The sequence below is a fragment of the Pleuronectes platessa genome, chromosome 21 (assembly GCF_947347685.1).
Source record: "Pleuronectes platessa chromosome 21, fPlePla1.1, whole genome shotgun sequence".
Lineage (NCBI taxonomy): Eukaryota > Metazoa > Chordata > Actinopteri > Pleuronectiformes > Pleuronectidae > Pleuronectes > Pleuronectes platessa.
In genome coordinates this window covers 16,657,229-16,681,142 of record NC_070646.1, presented here as the reverse complement: position 1 = coordinate 16,681,142, position 23,914 = coordinate 16,657,229, and the positions used below count along the sequence as shown (strand labels likewise).

At 40.8% G+C, this 23,914-nt stretch overlaps 1 protein-coding gene across 1 annotated transcript in view; it reads right to left on the bottom strand.

Annotated features, from left to right (window-relative positions):
• Window positions 1-23,914, bottom strand: part of LOC128427319 (dynein axonemal heavy chain 9-like) — a 117,959-nt gene that overhangs the window by 58,413 nt on the left and 35,632 nt on the right. Inside the window, exons 35-47 of the mRNA XM_053414405.1 lie at window positions 20,015-20,172; window positions 18,334-18,472; window positions 13,329-13,616; window positions 10,885-11,095; window positions 10,668-10,795; window positions 10,066-10,174; window positions 7,439-7,586; window positions 6,754-6,928; window positions 5,748-5,921; window positions 4,733-4,940; window positions 3,573-3,738; window positions 2,788-2,890; window positions 1,890-2,129 (exon numbers count right to left, since the gene is read on the bottom strand). Of these exons, the coding sequence (XP_053270380.1) occupies window positions 1,890-2,129; window positions 2,788-2,890; window positions 3,573-3,738; window positions 4,733-4,940; window positions 5,748-5,921; window positions 6,754-6,928; window positions 7,439-7,586; window positions 10,066-10,174; window positions 10,668-10,795; window positions 10,885-11,095; window positions 13,329-13,616; window positions 18,334-18,472; window positions 20,015-20,172 (2,247 nt within the window). The remainder of the gene's footprint in view (window positions 1-1,889; window positions 2,130-2,787; window positions 2,891-3,572; window positions 3,739-4,732; window positions 4,941-5,747; window positions 5,922-6,753; window positions 6,929-7,438; window positions 7,587-10,065; window positions 10,175-10,667; window positions 10,796-10,884; window positions 11,096-13,328; window positions 13,617-18,333; window positions 18,473-20,014; window positions 20,173-23,914) is intronic.

Sequence of the window (23,914 nt, the reverse complement as noted above, 5' to 3'; positions counted from 1 at the left end):
TCCCATATTATAGTCTATAAAAATCCTGATCGAGTGGTATATGTAAGAAGGCTGTGCTGATTCTGGGATGTATAGAATAGTAACAACGACTTTATAAGGCCAAACAGATGCAAAGCCTGAAGTTATGTGTTTTACATGGCGACTAAACCCTTTGCTAACTCCTAGACTGACCAAGAGTAGAGGCACAATGACCTCTATTCCTTTGCTCAGTCAGTCGGTGAGAAAGCTCCAGAGTCTGCGGTGCCGCCATGACAGGACTAGTTTAATGCTGAAAAGGCTTTGCTGCACTGTGCTACCATGCGTCCTGCACAATGTGGCCCATAGGCACAGCATACACCAACAGATAGTGCCCAGCCTTCCAGAGCACGCCGGAAAGGAGGCTTTTAAATTATTTTTTTTAATCTGTTCTTTTAATGATTAGCCTGATTGCCCTCTTTTAATTGGCTCACTTAACGTGTGCTTTCTCCGGAAGTGATATGGACAAATCTGAACTCATTAGCGTATACAACTTAGGGTGGGGAAAGATTGAATTGTATTTCTCAATTTCACATTTGCTGGGAAACACCCCAAAAAATTCTAACTGTTTCTACTGCGTCGATTTTGATTGGTCCAACACTGACTAAGTTTACATGGACAACAATATTCCCACTATTGACCCTATTTTGAATAAGACACTATTTTGATAAAGGTGTATACATGAGTTGCTAATAGAATATTCAATTCATATTCATAGGCGGAAAATGCTGTTCACATGGCAGTGTCTTAGACATTGTCTTATTAATTGGGTTAATATCAGAATATTGGTGCCCATGTAAACAAAACTTTTCCTTCAGCACAATCATCACATCAAAGTTGAACTCGTCCAACATTTTTCTTTATGACCAAATACCAATATGAATCCTTATTAGCTAATTCTAGAATGCTAATATGCTAAACAGCAATGCTAAATGTGGTATCCCATTATACCTTCTGTCTACCGGCATGTCAGCACTGAACTTTGAGCTTGTTTGTGTTTTGACGTTAGCATTTAGCTTTGAGTGTCTCTGTGAACAGCCTGAAAAAGCTTCTTGCCCGGTGCCCGTGTTTCTTGCCTGTTTGTTCAGGCCCTTTTGGATTTAGTTGCTTGTCCTCACCTTTTAATGACCGGCCTTGTAGTGCTTGTGAGTCCAAACTATAAATGACTCTTTTAACATGACACATTAATTTTATCTATTGTTAACATAACAAATATCGATTAGTGCAGTTTTTAACAAGTGCACATAAAACATCATTTTATTACATCTGCAGTAGTAGATAGTTGATTATATAGTGAAAGCCCAGAGCTGCCTCTGTAAACTCCGAGATGGAATTATGAAAAATGAAGTTTTCTATAGCTGAGTGGCTTAAAGCATTAATTATTACAACGGAGTGTGTTAAATGAGGGAGCCTGCCCTCCATGAAACCGTGGAGGATTCTGACAGAATTATTGCCCCAAAAGCTTCTCCCTTCACAGCCTCCCTGCTCTGATATTATATTCATTTAAATACATTAAATCATCACTAAAACCCGTGGAAGTGCAAATCCATTCTATTTTCTGTTACACTTATCTCAGACTTATTTCTAGCTTTCAGACTCGGCTCTTAAATCAATAATCATTTAGATGAGAAATTAGTGACAGAAGCCTGACTCTTTCCACATGGGAGGCAGAGCCATAGAACCAGAGAGAGAACTGCAGCAAACCACCTCACTCCGTGTTTAAAATGGAAAAGGGAGTGAAGTGAAGAAGCACACAACTCCCAGGCAACTCCTGACATTTCATTGTGAAAGGATTAACCTGAGGTTGTTCCTTTTTCTCAAAGAAGGTCTATGTGGATAAATCCTTCTCATACATTTTTCTATATATGTGTCACCTGGAAAATGTTGGAGAGATCTCTCAGGTTGAAGATGTAGTGGAACTTGACTGCGGTGGGCAGGAAGTTGCAGGAGATGCGCTGGTGCAGAGCCAGGGCTAACTGGACCAGGGTGGGGCAGCTCTTCTGCAGGGTGGCGGTGAAGCCCGGTCCTTTCAGGTGATGAGACAGGATGGAGGTGTAGATGGTGCTCAGGGCCTCGGGTCCGGGAAATGACAGGGCAAAGACTGAGAAGTGCCGCTGTTGATGGAGATACAGCACAAACAGGGAAACAGTAAACAAGTTGTTCCTCAACCTGTGAGTGTTTGCAGCATTACGTAAATGTGCCTTTTAAATTCAAATATGACTATCTTTAATCATCATTAATAATGACAGTCAGTTGGAAAAGTGTTCCTCCAAATTTAGTTAAACTTCAATCATCTCAGATTTGTAATTATTATCCTGTCTTTGATAATTTCTGATTATTATCTGTTCGATCTAAGCTCTGCAATTGGACACAGATAAACATTCTGTTGGATGGGACTGTCTCTGCAACTGGATTCATCATGTGTCACCACCCCCTAATGCAAACTGATGTAACCTCCTTAGTGGAGAATTATAATGTTGAGATATGGTGCAAAGTCAAAATCGAATCAACTCTGCACATAATGCCTGAACAAATAAATAAATCGACAAATGAAAAAAAAAAAAAAATGGACAAAGGCAAAACGCAGGAAAACCATGAGGCCAGAATTTTGGCCATAAAATTATAAATAGCTGAACTACAGGGGTTGGAAAAGCAGACAATGTCACCTAATTGAATAAAAAAGGTGCAAAGGGAACCAGAGCACATGTAACATCAGCAGTATGTGACATAACCAGTGGAACACAATGGGGGAGGGGGATGGGGGGGTTGTACCTGCAGTCGTGGATTAATGGTGAAGCTGCCAGCTGTGGGGTTCATGCAGGACACATATTGAACGTTGTTTATTTCCTTCAAAAGCAGTTTGGTACGGTCATACCTGAGAGTGCACACACACAAAAAACATCATTATTTAACAGCCTCGAAATGCACAGAAAACACACACCCTAGCTCCCACACACACAAAACCCTTCCCCACACTTATACCGATATGGATGCCTCAGCTCCCACTTAAGCTGGCGTGGCTCAGTGGCATCCTCCTTCCTCTCAATTTCATACCTGAAATCCTCCCAGCATATCTCTAATGGGCTGACTGTGTCTAAGCCAGTCAGCCTGTGTCTGACGCAGTGGAACCATGTTCAGAATGGCCTCACTGTGTCAGAGAGATGAGCAACAAAATCCTTTTAAGGGGAATCATAGAACTGCTGCTCTCGCATTTGACTCCTGACTCTTGTAGAAGTTGTAGCCCATTGATACTGAAGCGGGGATCTGTCTGAATACTAGAGGGGAAGCGATTTCAGCAGAAAGGCTGTTCATGTGAATTATTATGGTATTAGACCTATCAGCTGCTGGCACTCCATTATCTGAATGATCCTCTTCTGTGTTAATACATGGAGAAAATGTCTGAAAGTGTCCATCATTTAGGCAATTACAGTCTTAAACAGTTCCACTGCTTTCACCCAGGAAGACGGTCTAGACATAATATTCCTCTTTTAAACTGCAACAAACTCATATTTACTCAGGATATGTATCATAGTTGCAGTATAATGTCATAGCCTTACCAGTGATTATAGTCCATGTGTTGGCGTATGATTGTGTGAGGCTGCACGGTGCCATATGCGTCCACCTCAGGCATATTCATGTCATCTATGAAGTAGATGAGTCTTCTGCTGCCTGGAGGTCCGTAGTTACGCCCTGCTTTCTTCTCCAGGGGCTTTTCCAGCACCGCTGTGTAGGAGAAGAGTGATGGAGCAGAGGTGAGGGGAAGACAGAGTGAGAACTGAGAATAAACAATATCTGGGAGTGGTTGAGGTAAAGAGTCGGGGGTCAGTATTGACACATAACTGGTTGAGCACAGAGGAGGACCCCCAAAAGGATCACAGTATGAATAGGGTTGGGGTCCTACACGTCCGGGATCCACCAGAACGAATCCCAAAGAGGATTTTGGGTCCTCATTTCAGTGCCTCAGTTTTGTACTGAAATAGTTGCAGTGCTTACAGGCAACATAAACATAAAGACTCTCTACATGGCTCTGACAGCACGTACAGATTAGCCTGCTGTTAGTCAGCAAGTAGCTTCCTTCAACAAAAGAAGTCGAGACAACAACAGCAAGTCTACAGCTATACAGTTGAAAACAATTCTGTGTAAAGGGAGGAACAAAGACAAACCTAATGATGCACCTGGCGTTTTATATATTATGAGATTTTGTTATGTAAAGTTGTAACAAGTTTCGCACTTATTCATATTTTTAAGTTATGTACACTTTTAATGTTAACAATTAGTATGTAAAGTTTCAGCTATTTGCATTGTTTCCTGTCTTCCTCTTTTAAGAAATAAGTATTAGTTCTGGCACCAGTAATGCACTGGTACCGTTACCCACCAGTATAAGTAAAAACCCAAATGATACCCAACCCTGAATAAGAAGCTATGGGGTCATGATATGTTTGATGCTTTAGACAGAATAAAAAACAGAAGTCTATAAAGGTACATAGTTTTACCATTAGAGGCCTATTATTCACATGAAAAATAATCACAATTTAACTGCAGGTGTGGGTTAGCCTGACCCTAAATCTAACCCCTGACAGCATTACTACAGCAGTATTATGAAGTGCTTGAAGTCTAATACATGCAGCACTCAACACTGTTTTCATAATTAAATCAATGATCGTTAATATTTTCTGTATCCGTTGTAAAAAGGCTAATGTAAATGCAGGGTTATTACCTTGGAGCATAGCAGATGTAGTGTAGTAGTTGAAGGGCGCATTTTTAATCATGTATTTGTCTGAATCCAACGATCCCAGTTTGTCCCCGACCAGGACAGACTTCCCAGTCCCAGCATTCCCCACCAGCATGACGGGCCGACGGTGCTCCAGGAGGCGGTCCATGAAGTAACGGACTCGAATGGTCTCCGTTGTGTGGACCAAGCAAGCCTGCACATGGGAAACACACACACAAACACATACATTTGCACAATCACCTAATCCAATATGCCTATTCTAATTACCAATCAATCTGAGTGTGAAATCTTTTTTCTGTAAAGGAATGCCTAATAGAAGTTCCGCGATTTCCTGGATGTGACAGAAACTTTCCTAAAAATATCAATAAACAATTTAAAAAAAGATAAAGAGCACAATAACCAGATAGGGATACTGGAAGAATACTGTTATGGCCAATACAAGTACAGATGTTTGAACTAAAGTTTCCTGGTGGACAATCCAGTGAAAGTTTCTAAATGACCTCAAACAATCTCTAGTCATTTATTGTTATTGCAGTTAATACCGATATAGAAGCTTATACCTGTGATAAAAAAAGAAATCAATAATATTGATACTTATTGTATCAGTCGGTTCGGCTTTAAATTAAAGCTGTGATAATCTGTGGTTCTTTTTTTAATCATATGGGACAGACACCCCACATGAAGCTAAAACTCATGTCAGACAAAGTTGGTTGAATGAAACTATTTAAACATCCAGCTGCCACAGAAGATTCTAGTGTTAGCATTAATTTGGAGCCAGGTACCTTGTTGTAGATCTATCAGAGCTGTATCATTGAATACAGCAGCAGCAGGAAACTGAACCCTGTTTATTCAGAAATATTAACTGATGTAGATTGAACCTTTGAATCAATAGTTGATAAACTTCTGTCAGTTGACTAATTGACTACATGATGATGTGTGTATGATGTAATCCACTCGATGGGACTGGATGTAAAATCCTGATAGAAACAAGCTGTTGTACCTGAAGCGGTGTATCTGCGTCCATCTCAAACTTGGGCACCAATTTGGACCAGGGTTCAAACTTCTTGCTCTCGGGGTCGATGTAGTAATCCAACACAGTTCCATGGGACGGGAACTTGATGGTTTTGAACTCAGTCACCCACCACTTGCTGAACTCCACTCTGTAGTCGACCAGCTATTAACACAGAGCACACACGCAGAGACACAGAGGGTCAATACTCCACAATCACTTCCTCCCTGCTTTTTTTCTCCTCCATACAGGAGCTATGGATCTGGGCCTTTCAGTTGCATTGGTGTGCTTATGAAGCGGAGGACAAATAAACAGCAGCAACACAGAGACGCAGCTGCAGCAGTTGAAGGGTAGAAAATGAGAGGTGGCAGGCCCATCTATCCGTCTGTCTGATTCAGACAGTGAAGTAGCCTGATCACCTGCTCCTCGCCCCTCCTCTCTGCCCCCCACACACACACACACACCTCTTGGTACCTGTCTCCTCCTTTCACTACCAACTCTCAAGTCAATAAAACCACTTAGCATTTAAATGCATTTGTGATGGGAAAATAAAGTGGAGTACATTTGCACCAAGGGGAGAGCGGTTTTATCCCATAACGTAGACGGACGCACTTACTGTACAGCGCTAACTGGATTGCTTAGCAACTGCTTGCTACTGCGTGGCTCCCCTCTTATTTAAATTCAGCCAGCCTGTGTGTTGTTGAGCAGGAACGGACTCCACTACATTTACAGAGATCACTCCTCCCTTTTTAAAAAGCCTGTCATTTCTTCAGCTCAGAATAATTTTCAAATTACTTTTCATGAATAGATACACAAAGTTAAGTTGCATAAGAGTCATCGAGCCTTAAATAATACTGTGGAATACCCATAGTGCAAGTGCAAAAATCTCTTTCAGGAAAGAGTTACGAAATCTTTCGGCTGTTTCACGCCCCATTCTTCTCCCTGTTTATGCAACCACTTAGTAAGTGCCTCACATGGCCAGAGGCCCACACAGTACCTGGTCCTGGAACATGGCTCCCCCGAAGGCCCAGACCGCAGCAAAGACAAAATAGAGCTCGTAAAGTTCCTTGGCACAGTCTGGTGGGGTGTTCTCAGGAGTCAGCAGACACTCCAGCAAGTAGCACAGCATCTGGACCATACTCTGCTCAGGGATAGGGATGATCTTCTTGAACCTGGGCAAAGACAAACACATTACATCACCAGATTCAAGCATTACCATTGACTTGTGTTGTGTGACTCATTGGGTCAGAATACGAGGTACTGTGCTGAAAGAGTTCAAATATGTTTTCACTGAAATATTTAACATAAAATAAAGTAATTGTGTTTGACTGGATGACACTGAATAACACATTTATAAGCTGTGGCGTAGTGGTGCATTTTTTCCTGTCTTTGGCCTCTCATAGAGGACAAACTACTCCTCCTCTGCTTCCTGTTTTTCTGTCTCAGCTCCAATAGCAGTGGTGCCAGAGGTGTTAGAGGAGATGAGTGGTCCTGTGCAGCAGAAGAGAATGCAGGACAGCATCCAGTTCTTCTGCGTCACTCCCGGTTTGCTCCTGTCCAAACCACCCACCTCTGCACAGTCCCTCCCCCAAGACATATCGCACCCCAACATCCTGCGTCAACTGGACGTGTCTGTGATCATGATGTTCACAGTGACACAGAGAAGCTGAGGAGCTGCTTACCTCATTCTGAGGACGTCCAGGCAAGAGGGAAGGTACTTGTCGAACAGTATGGTCAGGTTGGCCTTCTCTGATTGGACCGGCCTCTTGTCAATCCAGCTGGATACGGGGGGGTTCCAGCCAAGATCTGCTGGGTTTATGTACAGGATGCCTGGAGAGAACACACAGGTAAAAATATGTTTGTTGGGCCTCCCAGGCTCCATGCAAGTACTCTATAGTGGCACCTCAATGATTCTATCAAATGCAATGTACACAGCAGAATATTCCTGGCAGCTAACAATATTTAAGAAAAACAATTCAAATAAAGAAATAAAAAATGGATAAATGCATGACATCTCTCTACATGTTCTGTGTTGTGATTTGATTTTGACATGTCAATTATATAATTAATAGAAATAATTATGTGTTATGTTAATGTTAACATTTTAATTTTTGTTTTTATTGTCCAAAGCAGATCGTATACATTTGGACAAATGTTGGCATGCTACTTGTTCTCAGGTGATCTGAGACTTTGTTTCAACCATTTTTAGGGATATGCACCAGTGAGAAGGGCTGTTTATAGACGTTTTAACAAATGACTACTTCCGAATCATTTTATTAGATTCATATCTGAAATTACGTTGTAAAAGTTATGCATTGCACTTATTAATATGTTCAGTGACCAGTAATCCATCAGTTAAATCCATTAATCACTTAAAAATACAATAATTACCAAATAGATACAGGAGCTTGTTATAACTTTCCAGATTCTCAAGGAGTTCTTCTTATGTTATATGTACATACAATGATATGAAATCAAACAAAAAAGTTGGGAATGTTTGATATTTTATATCTTATATAAATATATATATATATATATATGTATTTTATTTCAGTGATTCCTCAATTGTCTTCGGTTTCAATTTCAATTGAGAGACAAACCAAAAGTCAACGTTTATTTGATGTTGTGATTATTTGTTCCGGGCAACTTTCTAGTTTACTCCATGCTTCATTAGAAAGGCAATCATTCCTTAATTGATGAACGGCAATTCCTTTCACATTAGGTTCAGTCATTTTATGTATTTACGATTATTGCAGCTCTGAGGTCTCTGAATGACGCAGTAAACTGATGCTCACTTTAATTTCAAGCGGGCGTGAACATTGCAATCCCTGACTATCCAATCTACTAAAAAATACGTACAACAACCAGCACAGTAATAATAATATTAATAATAATTAATATAATAATTATCATCTTTATCACCTTGGAGAAAAGGTAAATAAATTAAATAGAAAAATAAGTACATTAAAATAGAAATTTTAAAAGTGTATCAGTACTTTTCCTTAGCTTGTTGCTACCAATATTATTTACAATAATGATTACAATTATCATCATTTCTCTCACCAATAATAATAATAATATTAATGATCAATAACACTACTTATTGTCAAGTTTTTTTTAATTAAGTTGAGGGACACACCGCCTTTTCCACTGGTGGCATATATTGTACTTTTTTAATGTTTATTGCTTTGTAACTTTTGAAATCTATCTTATGGAATTTCATCGTTAGCCTTTTTTTTCCTCTTGGCTTATTATCAATTGTGAAGCGCTTTGAACTAGGGATGGGCCTAATTAATCGACGATCGATTAATTGATCATTAAGAATTTCCTCGATGAAATAATTTTTTCATCGAGGAATTCGCTAATTACACATTTGACCACGGGGGGCAGTGTTTGAAAAAAACGCCACAGTCCTACTCAGTTACCTGCGACTGGCTGCGAGTTACCGTGTGGTTCCATTTCCAAAGTAAACATGAAGAGGTCACGGCGAAGTGTTGCATGGGACCATTTGAGTTAAAAAATGACTTGGTTCTCTGCCAACACTGCGAGAGACTGGGGGAGACGAGGAGCCTGCGTTGTCTGACACGGACGAGGGGAGCGCAGACACCGGAGCCGCGGCCAGGCTAGCCAAGTTAGCACGGAGCTACCTGTGTATCACGGCGACGTCAGTCCCCTCAGAGCGGGTTTTTCTGCGGCTGGACTGACGGTCACCAGGCTGCGTTCGCGTCTGACCCCAGAGCATGTTATCATGCTCATCTTTCTCAACACAAATCCGTAGGCTGGTGCTGAAGTTGTATGTGAGTTACTGGTTATTTTTATGAAGCTTTCTCGACTCAGTAACTTGTTTGATAGTTTTGAGTTACATTTGGCAAAACCTGTCAGACCTAAGTATTATATATTTGTAGTTGTTGTTTAACATTATGTTTTTTTATATTATTATTATTTTATTTTGGAGAAAAAAAAAACGAGGGTCAGTTGTGTTTAGTAGCACCGGCTTCTAGCCGTCGGCTCCGCTGCTTATGATTACAGCAGCGCATATTTTGTTCATCTTGTAATAAAGATCTCAATGAGGAAACACGCTTTTTTTCCCCACTGCATTTTAATGTAGTTTATAAATAGTGAATTTTTTAACTTGAAAATATTAATGATTAATCGAAAATTCGTCATTAACTCTCCCGACGATCGACGAAGACAATTTAATCGAACGCCCATCCCTACTTTGAACTGCACTAACGTTTGATTGATTGTTTGAAACGACCTTTTCGATACGGAGCACAAAGAGCAAAGAAAGAAGAAAAGCCAGAAGTACCTGCTCGGGACACTGTGGCAGGAGTAGCGGTGCGGAGGTGGCTGATCTCGAACACCAGCCTCATGGTGGGGTTGAGAGGGATCCGCTCATTACTGGCCAGAGTCAGCACCTAACAGAACCAGACACAGTGTATGAGGACATCACCGAGAAGGAAGGGGCTCATTTTGTGCTTCCTCCTCAAACAGCTCTACAATATACTGTCACCTTTTATTGCTTGTGTAATTGAGGTTGTGTGGAGAGCTTTTTATAAACAGTCCATGGTGCAGACTAAGGTTAGAAAAACTTGTGTTCCTCCTACACTGTTTATTTGCATATTATCTGCTTTATTATTTTTCATGTGTGGTTTATGTGTTAGATTGAATTATTTTCTTAACTGGGGTTGTTTATTTATATATTGCAAGTTTATCTGAGAACCTAAAAGAAAACACGTTCAACTCTGTCCACAGACGGAAGACACACTCAATCTCCAATTCATATCTGTTTGCTCATTTAAAGCAGACATTGAATTTGTCATTTGTATTCTGAATGAAAGACTATAAGACAACGTATTTACAAAGAGTACACACACACACACACACACACAATCTTCAATTTGCTCACACCTTGTTGTCATCCATGACTGTGTTGAGGGACTCAATCCACATTGGGTCAATGTCTCCATCCAGAACGATCCACTTAGGCCCGTTGTGAGCGACATTGGACAGGTCACGCAATATGTTGGAGAAAAGGCCTGCAGGAAAAGAGAGAGAGAGAACACTCTAGTTACTCTGTTCTCTTGTCACTCTGTCATACACTTTTTCTACATGACTCCTCCATCACCATCTTTCCACTCTCTGGTGGCTGGGTTGATGATCCCGAAAAGCTCGTCATTGGTCACAGCCTTTGGGTTGAGGTCGGTCCACATGGGTCTGCGCTTCATGTTCTGGTAGGTCCTCTGGAGTGACCTCAGCACCTTACTCTTTCCTGTGCCGGTGTTCCCGATCACAAACACAGAGTGGCGCACAGCCAGCAGCTCCTCCAGCTGCACCACCTACCAAACAAACACAGTGAAACGTTTTAGATAATGCTCTGTCTTCCTCACATAGAGGGCCGATGACTCGGCACACAGATCGTCTCTGGACCTTTAACAGAGCGATATAGAATTTCATGGGCTGCTACGCTGCAGCACTCAGTCCACTGTAGCCTCGATGTTCTAGTTTTCAGTGAATATAATGCGATGCAGACTGACAGGGTAGTGTGCTGCACTGCACTGCGGTGCAGCAGTTTAGTACACTGTTCACACACTACAACAAATGATGGCAGCGTTCCTCTGGAAGGACAGATATCTGCACCCTCATTACTCTGTGTTTGCACATCTAAAGGGGCACTACACCGATTTTACACAGAAAGATGCTCATGACAGGAAGAACACTCAGCCTTTTCTTTGCCGATTTGAATACAAATTCTAGCAACATAAGCAAATTACCTCTTAAATAAAAATGTAATCACTTTTTGATTCAGTAGGAGTCTTAAATGTAAATGTGTCTTAAATTGAATTATGGAAATTATAACATCCAGTGATTTTGAGAAATATTATTTTTTGAAGTGCTTTTTTCCGCAAAAGATTTAACACAACACTTAGAGAGAATAGAGAATGGGACATTTACACAAGGTTGGTCTTTAAGCGACGTCTTACTACATGTTTTGTTTTTAATTCCCATTATGTAATCTTAAAGCTGTAAGCAATGTTTTTTAGACAGTAACAAAATTTCATTTAAATCTAGTTTTTAGGGGGTTTAACTACAAAGTTTGGGGGATAAAGCTCTAAAGGTCATTTATTTGTATTTTTTAAACTATTAAAAGATTATTTTAATGTGGTCCTGTTTTCCTTGACTCAGTGGTCTAACATTTCCCGTGAATCCAGGTATGTGTGGCGACACCACAGAGCGGGTAACAGAGAGTGACAAGGAGAGGAAGGGGGAAAGAGAGATTTCCTCCCCACTTCCACTCAAACATAGAGATGGCAGAGCTCAATCAATGCCATCGACCAGGCTCCTTGCTGCTCCTACTCCATCCATTCAGCCGGGGCGCAGGCGGGCGGCTTCACACTCCCAAAGGCCCCGGCTGATTGCTGCTTTGATGCGGGGAGGTCTAATGCTAGCACAGGCTAACACTTTAAGGGGTGCACTTTCTCTCTCACCTCGCCTGCTCCCCCTGAAATCAAAAGGTTGGCCATACAAACAAAGGCAGTAGAAGTTCAGGCTCTGGGTGTGGATGGTTGTTATTGACTGACATGCCATTCTCTCTCCCCCTCCGTTTCTCCTCCTCTTTGTTTATTTCTGTGGCTGTCTCTCATAATGTCAGGGTTAAGTGGCATGGTGCAGTGCCAACCTCCATTGATGGACTGGTATTACGTGGTTCCCATGTCTATTTGACCTGAGGCAGATTGCACTTATTTCCCCTTGGTCCTGTGTTCATGTGACTCTGACATATAGTGCCTTCTACTGTGTGTGTGTGTGTGTGTGTGTGTGTGTGTGTGTGTGTGTGTGTGTGTGTGTGTGTGTGTGTGTGTGTGTGTGTGTGTGCGTGTGTGCGTGTGTGCGTGTGTGCGTGCGTGCGTGCGTGCGTGCGTGCGTGCGTGCGTGCGTGCGTGCGTGCGTGCGTGTTAGTTGGTGTCTCAACCTGAATATACACCAACCCATGGAGAGTTGTGCAACTGTGGGGACAAAAATTGAGGTTCCAATGGGTAGAGACTGCTGTTTGAGAGTTAAGAGTGGTTTTAGGGTTGAGGGAGGATTAGGTCTAGGTTAGTTTGAGGAGATGGTGTATACAGTATTTATTCCATTGTTTTCTTGTATTTCCTGCTGTCACGGTCCAAAAACAAGCAGATTCGGGTGAGGTTGATTGGAAACTAGAAATTAACCGTATGTGTGAATGTGAGAGTGACTGTATGTCGACCCTGCACAGCACTGGAGACCTGTCCAGAGTAAACCCTATTGGTCAGTGTCAGTGGGGATTGGCTCCAGCTCCATCTGCATCCCTCAAAGGATAAGCAGTATAGATAATGGATGGATGAATAAATGAATGCTAAATCTCCAACAGCTAATATCTGGTAAATTGTTAAGGATGAAATCCCCATTTCGGGACTTTGCTTTTGCTTCTCAAACTACTTGAGGTTGCCTTTATCCTTGGTTTAGCAATAAATTGTGAGTTTTACATCTTTTACATCAGCAGACAAGCATGAGAGCAGTCAGCAGGCTGTGGAGGAATCGTGTTTACTTTACCTTGAGTACAAAATTGTCCTCAGCCTGTAACTTCAAGTCCAGGATAGAGTCCTTTACATGCTTCTCAAATTCCAAATCTCTCTTCCTGGGCACGTCCAGGGCAGGAAACAGATCTCCAATCAGCCCCATGAACACTGGCATGTCATCGGTCACAATCTTGGGGATGTTGAAGTCCCTTAGCGCTCGCATCAGCACCTGGTCCTCCGCTCTTCCGGGGTCTCCTCTCTTCAGGGAGCCGGCCACCACCAGCACTGACTTGATGGCTCGTAGGCCCCAGTCATAGTGGTCCTTTGGTAAAGACCAGAGAAATATCAGTGAGCAGAGGAAAATACACAAATACACATAGCATGACTCGTCATCACACTTTAACAAATACTAACTCCAATTTTTCATTTCATCACTGGTTCATTAAACCCAGTCTCCATATTAACAAGAATATAATCCTAATGTAACACATTTTTACTGCGAGTTTCCTCTGTCATCACTTTTGTTTTATAGAAATTATGCATTTGTATCTTTTCGTTGTTGCAAGCATCAACTGACTTCACATGACCACTGACACATGACCTGATTGGTCAGAGGATTGGTTCGATGTGGTTTGGTTTCGACATCGATTGCTTTTCCTGGTATCCCGTTTAATCTGGATTTTTGCAGCTGAATTTTGACAACTGAATTTTGAAGTCGAATATTACACTTTGAAATTGAATAGGGAATTTAGTGGCAAAAAATTGAAATGCATAATTTCAATGTAAAAATAATTCAGTGCTAGAAATTTAAAGGCCTCAAAATTTCAAAATCTGAAGAGACTGATTTACTTCCATACACTTCCTTCTGAGGATTCTTGACAGTGGAATGATGCAGGGCCATTCCTTTGTCAGCTGAACCTTCCTGTAGCTACTCTGCAGACATATGGGGCCTTTACTCTTCCTACGTTTGCAATAGACATGCAGTTTTATCTGAATAGTTTTTGGTCATCCACACCTTGTCTTGACTCCCACAGTTTCTCTTAACCTCTTAAGAGGCGGGTGCCTTTTCCTATTGACATTTCAGACAGTGGACATCTTTTCATAGCCTCCCCTGATATATATGCATCAATTAGATCCCAACTAGAGAACAAAAAGTTTTAAGAGTCATCCTTTAGCCCCTCTGGAAAACTTATCAGCTGACATTTGTATTCCTAAAGCAATTCCTCCAGTATCTATCAGTATCAATTACGTTTTTATCAGTTTTTATGCTTGATTCATGAAGGTTCATGAAAAAAAACATGACAGCTTTTCACATTAGAAATATCTGCCTGCTGCTGGGGTTTTGACGTCTTTTCCCTTCATCAATCTACAAAATGTGAATCTGCCCAGAGGTGGCCAAACCTTTACAAAAAACTCTATATCATGCATTTAATTTATCAAAGAGCATCAGTGGAAAGAATGCACTGAGAATGTCCAGAGGCTCTCCAGGTTAAGATGGAGAGCAAGGCATAACCCTCAAAAAACATCCATCCACCCTGAAATATAAGCTCACCTGTTATTTCAAGTTCTAATATCCATTAAGGGACTCACAGTAGAACTTATATGGTGGAGTCCCCAGCAGGCTTTAAAGCATCTTTTTCTGTAAGGTAACTTTCAACATACATTTTAGAACTATTTCGAAATTATGTAGCATTGTGTGAGTAGCATGAGATGATATGTTTTCAACCAAGGTGACATCATAAACCTGAAGTCAGCAACTGCCCTAAACCTGTAGATTCACTCTATGATTGATTTGATGTAACTTTATGCTCCACTAACGCATTTAGTTTGAAAATCGCCTTTTCACTGACAAAGGTTTTGGCTCCATATCAGTTTTAATCCCTGTCCACACTAATACACCTGAATATGCATCATGTGACCACTCAAGTACACTAGACATGCACGTCCGGTGTAAACAGTAAGAATTGGTTTGTTGGTTGCAGACCATTTGAATAATACTTCTTCTCCTATGCATGTAAGCAGTTGTATCAGTGTAAAATGCAGAATTTAACAGCTGTTATCAAAGACAACAGGGTCAGCAACGCTTTTAATTGATTATTCATGTTGTGTTCTACACTGGAAGCCGAGGCTGATGCCATTTGTTTTCTCCCAGGTGGGGTTCACGGACAGGAGCCTGAAGTATCAGTAAAGGCTATGTAGTGACCCAAAAGACCCGACCAGCAAGCGGTTGAGAGAATCTACGTACTCCTCTCCAAACATCTTTGTTTCAGCCCATTCAAAATAAAAAGCAGCCCTAAGGCTCCATTGATTTTCAAACAAAACGTAGTCACCTGAATTTAATGTCATAGAACTAAGAAAAGCAGCAAATATTGACATCTGAGAAGATGTTACCAAAGAAATTCTGGGGCGTTTTTGCCTGAAACTTCTTAAATAGGACTTCAATCATCAGATATGTAGCAGCTGACCAGTCAAGGCTTTATGCACAGCAGGGAGTCAACTGCAAATTGTTCCAAGGGGGTTCTAAAAGGTTAATCTGTCCATGAACCTCGTGATGAGTTCATGAAAATGTTCTCCTCTGATATCAATGTAATATTAAAGGTCTTGTCAGTCTGCACACTCTCTGCCTAATAGCAAAAAAATGTGTCTGCCAGTCAGAGGCGATAAATTGCTTTACAAAAGGCTCTAATCTGTTCATTATTGATTCAAGCCAGACAAGCGAATCCTGACCCCAGATTGTGTCAAGTTCTGTTTCTAACTCCACATAAATCTTCTGTATAGTCAGATCGACATCCTCTGTTGATGATTATTAGACCCCGTACAGAACTGGTATTAACATCCATCCTGAGTGATCACAAGTGAATGCACCCCAGACGCACTGAGGACATATTTGAGATTCGATTATTTAGACCCATTCAGATGTGGTCTAGGACACGAATGTGTCATGGCCATATTGAAGGACCACGTCAGCTCATGTCCACTGACCTGCTACAGATTGCTAATGAATCAAATGTATTTTTACAATTCTCAGTTTTTCACAAACTCACTGATGTATTTGTGGTCACAGCCACAATATTAATTCTGACCATTACATATTGATTTTCTTTTTTCTTTGAAATTTCAAATGAGTTAAATCTTTTTAATTGTGTGCACCGAGCATTGATTCAGTTAGCTCCTACTTACCCCACTTACTCTCTCACACACACACACACACACACACACAAACACGCACACACACACAAACACGCACACACACACACACACACACATACACACACAGTGATAATAGATCCGTCTGTCATAGTCAGACTGGATAAAAGATAAATTAGTCTTTGCAAACAGAAAAGTAGCTCTCTCTTCTCCCCCCTCTTTTCCACCCACTTCTCTCCCCCAATGTTCTCCTCTCAACGGTCGGGTTTTGTTTACAGGTGCCTTACATTCCTACAACCCAACAGTTAAATCATGTACAACAAAGTACTTAAAAAATCCACATCAGGATCACATCACCCACACCCCCATCCAGTGGTGTGGCTCAGCCCAAACAAGAGAACTCACACAGCTGTGGAAGTAGAGGCCCCAAACTTAGCACTTATCACGTCTTGCCCAGCAGGGGAAACAGCAGAGTCATTCTGCACAGGCCCATTCAGCAGAATGTATATTAAATCTGCAATTATGAACCAGTTGTTTACCTTGAAAAGGTAGCTCTCTGAATCATTTGCCATCGATTTGCAGTTTCAGCCCTTGTGAATAGAGCTTAGAGAAGCAGTCTGTTCATTATCAATTGATTTCATTACCACTGAGTTGCTAAAGATGGAAACTTGTAACCGAACTCAGGCAAACAACTTTGAGAAGATTGTTTAAAAAGTGTTGTTAGGGTAATATTTACAAATGTCTGGAGAGCTAGAGTTTGACAAAACATGAAAAAGGGAACTGCTGTGCTTTCAGAGTGAAATGAGGCCCGTGGTCGCAGGAAATATCTATGCTCAACTGAAACCATGAGGCAGCACTGTACATAACCTTATTGTGTTCTTTAAATTATGTCCTGCATGTAAAACAGCCCATGACTGGAAAATAATAACAATAATAATAACAATAACAATAATAACAACAATAATAATAATGATAACTATAATAATAATAGCTTAAACATAACATTTTACCACAAGTTGATATGGTTCCTTGTGGTCTTAATGAAATGTCTGTATCATATTTTGGTCAAAATACCACAAGGATAATTTAAACAGCACCCTTTAACAGCCCTCCTCAGATTGACCTGTTTTGAGGGCCTGGTCCTTTAAAAGCTCATGAGCCAGCCCTCTAGAGTTCTTGGGTCGGTAGACATGCCAGATACCCAAATTAACGAGTACAAGCACTACAAAAGTGGAATTTTCATAGTATGTCCCCTTTAAATTTATATAGCGCCTTTAAAGAGAGAAAATAGAGAAGAAATAAAAAAAAGTAATTAGCACAAAACAGGATAGAAATAAAAAACTGCACAGGGCGACGTACAGCTCACCTGGTTGGGCTGTCACCCAAACAAGGCTCGGGTTTGATTCTGACCCGCAGCCTCCCCCACTCTCCCTCTCTGTCTTCCCTTCACAAGCCTAATCTTCCCTGTCCATTAAGGGTGATACAAAGCCCAAACCATACATTTAAAAAGAAATAAACAGCACTAATGGCAGGGTGGATTATTAACTGAGGCCAAAGGCCTTAGTGAACGAGTGGTGCTTGAGTCACTTTTTGAAGCTGTCCAGAGATTTAGTGTTGTGAATTTCGACAGGGAGAAAGGATTAAAGAAAACACTTCTAGATGGAATAACATCACCAGCCTGCAGCTTCTCATTCATATGCATGTAACCCTCCACTCTGACAGTCAAGTTAGCGACTCAGCTCTTGTGTGGTGCCTCTCAGTCATTCCTTTATCAAAAGCCTCAAATATGTTTAAACAGGGCAATGTGTCAGTTGTCAGGCTTTGAAGTGGATATAGATGTGAGTCTTCTATAACCAGATCAGATGTGTTACATTGAAGAGATTAGATAGTACCTGTTTGGACAACAGCTCTTTGCACAGCGTGTAGAGCGTGATGAACTTCCTGGCAAGGACCCGGGCATCAAGAAAGCCCTCAGCCACCAGCATGATCTCACAGATCAGCTCGAAGTCTGGCACCACCATGGCACAAGGTCTGTGGAGACGTTGAGAGAACACATTCAAATGAGCTCAGTTCTTCTTCATAATCATAATTCTGGACAGATTAATCTTTTGACATCCAAAGTGCATCATTTAACCAAATATGCACATTAACTCATGGTCATTTTACATCATTTTGACAACACACAACTACAATTACTGCCCTGCAGTTGTATGCCTCCTCCAACCAGTCGGATTCAGTATACATACTTTTTATTTCCAAACTCACTCACTGTGACTTTTGACCACTGAAATTTTATCAATGAATAATTGAGTCTTAGAGACAAATGGTAAAATTTGAAGAAAGTCCCTAAAGGCAGACTTGAGAAATCCTTTTCAAGAGGCCTCAATATTTGAGGGGACACAAAGTCCTTGACATTGGATCCCTCAAATTTGATCAGTTAATAAATGAAGCAAATTAAAAGGATTTGATTAAGATGATGTGTTTATGAGGCAAAGAAATGTTGGACAAGCTGAGAACACAATGCCTCCATCCACTTGCTGTGGCTGAGACTGAGGCATAACAAGCAGAGAGATGTCATCCTTAAGACCCGACACAGTCTGTCATATTTAAACACTTACTGTATACTATCACAATTAAACAAGCCACACAGCTCTGCGTTAATATGAGGTTGTTTATCCCACAAATTCCTTTAGGCGTTTTCCATTAAAGCAAATCTGTCCCTTCAGAGAGGACATAATATCTGGCACGCTCTCCCTCCCTTGTATTCCTGCACTTGCCTTGATTCATGTACCTGCAGCCTTATGGGTTTAGTGTCATGTGGAATTCAAAACGTTTGCTTGCAGGCTTCTCCTTCGTCTCTTTGGACTGAACTAGTTTGTCACTTTGGACAAAAGGGTCCGAAATGAAACTTTAATGTAAGAATTAGCTTAACATGAATGTAGTCAGGGAGATATATAACGTAATGTTACAATTTTCACTGCTTTTATTTATTTGTTTATGTTAAAAATAGTCTGTTTAGTCATTACCTACATGTGTTCTCAAAAACAGGAAGGTCCTGGTGACAATATGATTTTAATCACAGTATAGTTTGATCATTAGAAATTCTTTAGGATTGGTTCACTTAAATGACATGGTTTCATTTGTCCAGCTTTTGAAATAACTGACGTCTGCGTCTGCCCTGAAACACTTCACAGACCTCAGTGTCAATAGTTCTTAATTTGGACATTTGGATGTCTCTGCCAAATTTCATAGCAATCCATCAAATAATTATTGAGATATTTCAGTCATGGACCTCATTATCAATGGCGAAGTGACTTTAGCCTTGTCCATTGTTATGAGGAATCGGAACCTATACTAGTTTATAATTATCAAGAGATCCACCTCAGGTCATAAGTCTTTCACAGGGCAAGTTCAAAAACTGTGAAATTATTCTTTCAAAGACAGTTACAATGTTTTACTTTTAATCGTGTCTATCCATTTAAATTGTTTCTAATTTAAATTTGTCTGGATAACCTCATGAATAAAAGATAGCAGCAGATATTTGATGAGAGAACTGAGAGTCATTTTGCTCACCTGAACAGAGCCTTCAGGTTCTCAGGAAGCTCAGTCCTGCCAGCGTAGCCGGGATTCATTGTGATGAAGATGCCGACAGTCGGGCAAAGATTCACGTCCTCTCCCATGAAGTTAAATCTCTTCTTCTTATCGCGAATGGCATCCTGGATACTCTTGACCTTCACATGAATAGAAAAGAAACACAATGAACTGTCACTGCTTGGTTTACTGGATAGCCAGTAGTACTTGTCACTCAAAGCACAGCAGAACACAAACACAACGACCCTGGGAACATGCTGATGATAGGCATGTAATTCAGTTAACATGTATTCCATCTTGGTTTAGCATCTCAGCCCACCAACACCACATAATATGTTTTTCATAATATGTAGATTGTTATCGCACGTTTAATCTGGTTTTTTCTATGTTGTGGTCTCCACCCACTAACAATACTATTCCTTGCTAAACGCTTTGCTGCTTTTATCGGCTTTGTTTGTCTGACATTTGGTTCATCAAAGCTATTTAAATTTTGTATTTGTCTTATTTAACATTAATTTAACCAGGCAAGCCCCACTGAGTTCATCAACATATTGTTAACATCACTCAGCAATCACCAGAGTCTATTAGTTACAGTCTGTCAGATTGTTACGCAGCATACACCTTTTTTCCAAGGACGCAGTATGGGCGTGCTATCAGCCAGGGTTTACTGGATGGATGAACTGCCACGGCATCGTTTGTCTACATAATGATTGAATGAGATATCAGAAATGAACTTTTTGTGCGTGTGCGTGTTACTTTGGGTCTAAAACTCTGACTCCCGGCCTGTAAGAGGCTTTATGGATTTCACATGCATGTGGTAACGGAGCGTAGCGAGTCGACAGCTGGAAAGAGGAGGAACATCTCTTCATGGATGAGTACTCGGCTACAGATCGCTCAGTCACACTAACACAACAGGGAGAGGACAAATGCAAATGCAAATGCAAAAACAAAATGCACGAAAAAACAATAAAAGTTTCCATGAGAACATCAGTGGGACTTCTTACATGAAATGACAGCAGCCCACAACTGTTGTCCCACAGGGATATGAAGGGAAGTAAAACAGCAGAAGCACATTTTAGAGAAATTCATGAACAGACACAGTTGTGAAAGGTGGGATCCACTGGGATGTGGCCCATCTCTTTGCTGTCTCCATGAATGTACAGACTGGAACTAGCAGCATCACAGTCCAGGGGCAGCACTGACTGGAGCAGAGGCAGAACTTCACCAATTTATCTCCATGTAGTTCCGTGTGACAGCCTTCTGTTTGTCCATGCTTTATTTAACATAGAACTGGTCCCGCCACCTGTGTCAGCCGACCCGACCGGCAGTATCTCAACGCGCAATGCTAGCTGCTCCCGCTTTAAGAGGATGGATTAGCAATGTGTGCTACGGGGAGCGATGGCTCCAACGAAGCAGGCCGGTCACTGGGGCGGGCCGCCAGCTGTCACAGCAGGAGTTTGACGCTCTTATGTTCTCAAGGTCTACTTCTCCATGTATTAGGCACCGTGATTTATTATTCATTACGCGATGCATGTAACACCTATTCATTCTACTGGCACTTGAAAGTGCTGCAGAATTCAACAGCTTACAGAAAAGAGAGAGAGATAGAGAGAGGGAGAGAAAGGACAGACCGAGAAACTTTTTTGCCATTATCATCACGGCCATAATCAGCCTCCTTCTCAACTGTACACATTTTTACTTTGACAGTATTGCCCATGCATGGCAATAGTGTCTGGGGCAACAGCCTGCAGGATATGAAAACACCAGCGGGACTCCTGAAAGCACAGAGAGAGGATCTGTTTGATCCGGGATAACTAAATGCAAGATAGCAGAAAAGCTAGCATCAGCTGAAACACAGAGAATATGACTGATTTCTCTAAAGAGGCACATAATCAAAGGGCTAGCTGCTATAGGTTGCCCAGGGTGTACACTACTGCGAGTGTGGAGAATATGAAGCTTTTTAAAAACTTTTTTAATCTGTCACTGTGCATGAAGTGGAGACAGAAGAGGAGAATGAAGGTGAAGACACTCTGCAGTTCATTCTGCAGAACACTCTGCAGTTCATTCAGAGGTAATGATATAACTTGCATGGAAGCGCAGACTTTAATCCTCTTTAACTTTTATCAATCAACTTAAACTGTTAACAAACCCGTAATGTTACTCACAAGTCTGTGGCCTGTTTACACATTCAGCAAACACAGAGGAAAAAATCGATTCACGCCAATCACCGCACTGTTTTCACTAGCTTTGTCTTCTCTAAACTTGATTTCCTCCGCCAAAAAATGTGTTGTCGGTTTGTTTGTTTGTCTGCTAGTCAGAAGGATAACGTAAAAACTAGAGGACGTATTAGATGAAACATGGTGGAAGGATGTGCTGTGGGTCAGGGCCCAGATCTGGGAGTAGATACACAAACATGTTTTCACTTTCGTTAGCATAGTGAGAGGGAGTTTTGCAACATTTTCATTGATTTCTCCGAGAATGATTCATCGATCAATTTTGTACAGATCCAAATAAAGATCCAGATCTAGTGAATTCATAGGGGGACTGTTGGGCCTTGGCTGAGCTATATGCACTCTACAGAAACCCAGGTAATACTTTTACAGAGGCTCAAATAAGCTAAGATCGAGATAATCACATAATAAAGCTCAAACAACACTGAAATAAGCTTGGAGCAGGGATCATTTTCAATAATTTATAAAAAAAGATGCTTAATGCAGCTAAAATAAAAATGATGTTAAGTTAATATATTCAAAAGATAAGTGAGAATAAACTCTCCACAGTTTGTCTGAAACATCAGAGTTGGGAGTTCACTCTGAGGGTTTGACACTACAAATCACCATCTGATCCATTATTAATGTGCAAATATAAATATTAATAACTTAAAAACATTCCTACCTTACCCTAAATACAGAGGAGGTGAGAGTATTTCATTGTGGTGATCAGATCATTGAAAAGTGTTTAAAAATGAACAGCATTTCAGTAGAAGTGTCCCTGTTAGTGTGGAAATAGGACCTTTGTGAACAGTTGGGCTATTATTCAGTACAAATTAGACCCAGTTTAAACTGTTCTCATTCACTGTTGCCAGACACTTAGAAGTAATTTAATTGCGTAGATGAAAGTAATTTTAGGTGGATTTTGATTATTTGTGATTCTACTCAGAGCCCTGTAAGTCGACCCCACTCACATTCAAACACTTCAGTTCATTACCACATGACTGAATTTCTTTCTGTTTCGTCATAGATTTGTGATTATAGTCATGTTTTGTTACTGTTTAACCAAACATTATCTCAAAGACTCAGCTGCGTGTCTATCGGTTGTATTTTGATCCATTTCAAGATACTTCAAATTATGAAACACATTGAATTGACTGTGTATTTATGCAGAGTTGACACAGCAAATACTAAATGGAACTAAAAATAAAAAGATTGGTCTATTTCTATTTCGATGACGAGCTTCTTCAAGGCTAAGTCTGAGCTTTTTGTCTGACAGCCAACATGATCCATTTGAAAGCAATAAACGTAAACAAAGTACAAGGTATTTGTACATATTTAAAAATCTGGGTTTTGCTCAGATAACTGAACAAATATTCATTGGGCTAAATTATATGGCACATCATTTGTGAGTTTTAAGTGGATCCAACCAGAAATGCTATTGTAAGAGAGAGGAGATCATGACCAGCACGGGTGAGCAAATAAGGTGGCTCTGGGGTCCAAAGGTGGAAGCTTTGGTGAATTAGTCTTTTACATTACATGTCATTTGGCTGACACTTTTGTCCAAAGCGACTTACAATTAGTACACTCAACATTCATGAGGTGCCATTTAGGGGTTCAGTATCTTGCCAAGGACACTTTGACATGCAGATGGGAGAGAGTGGGGTTTGAA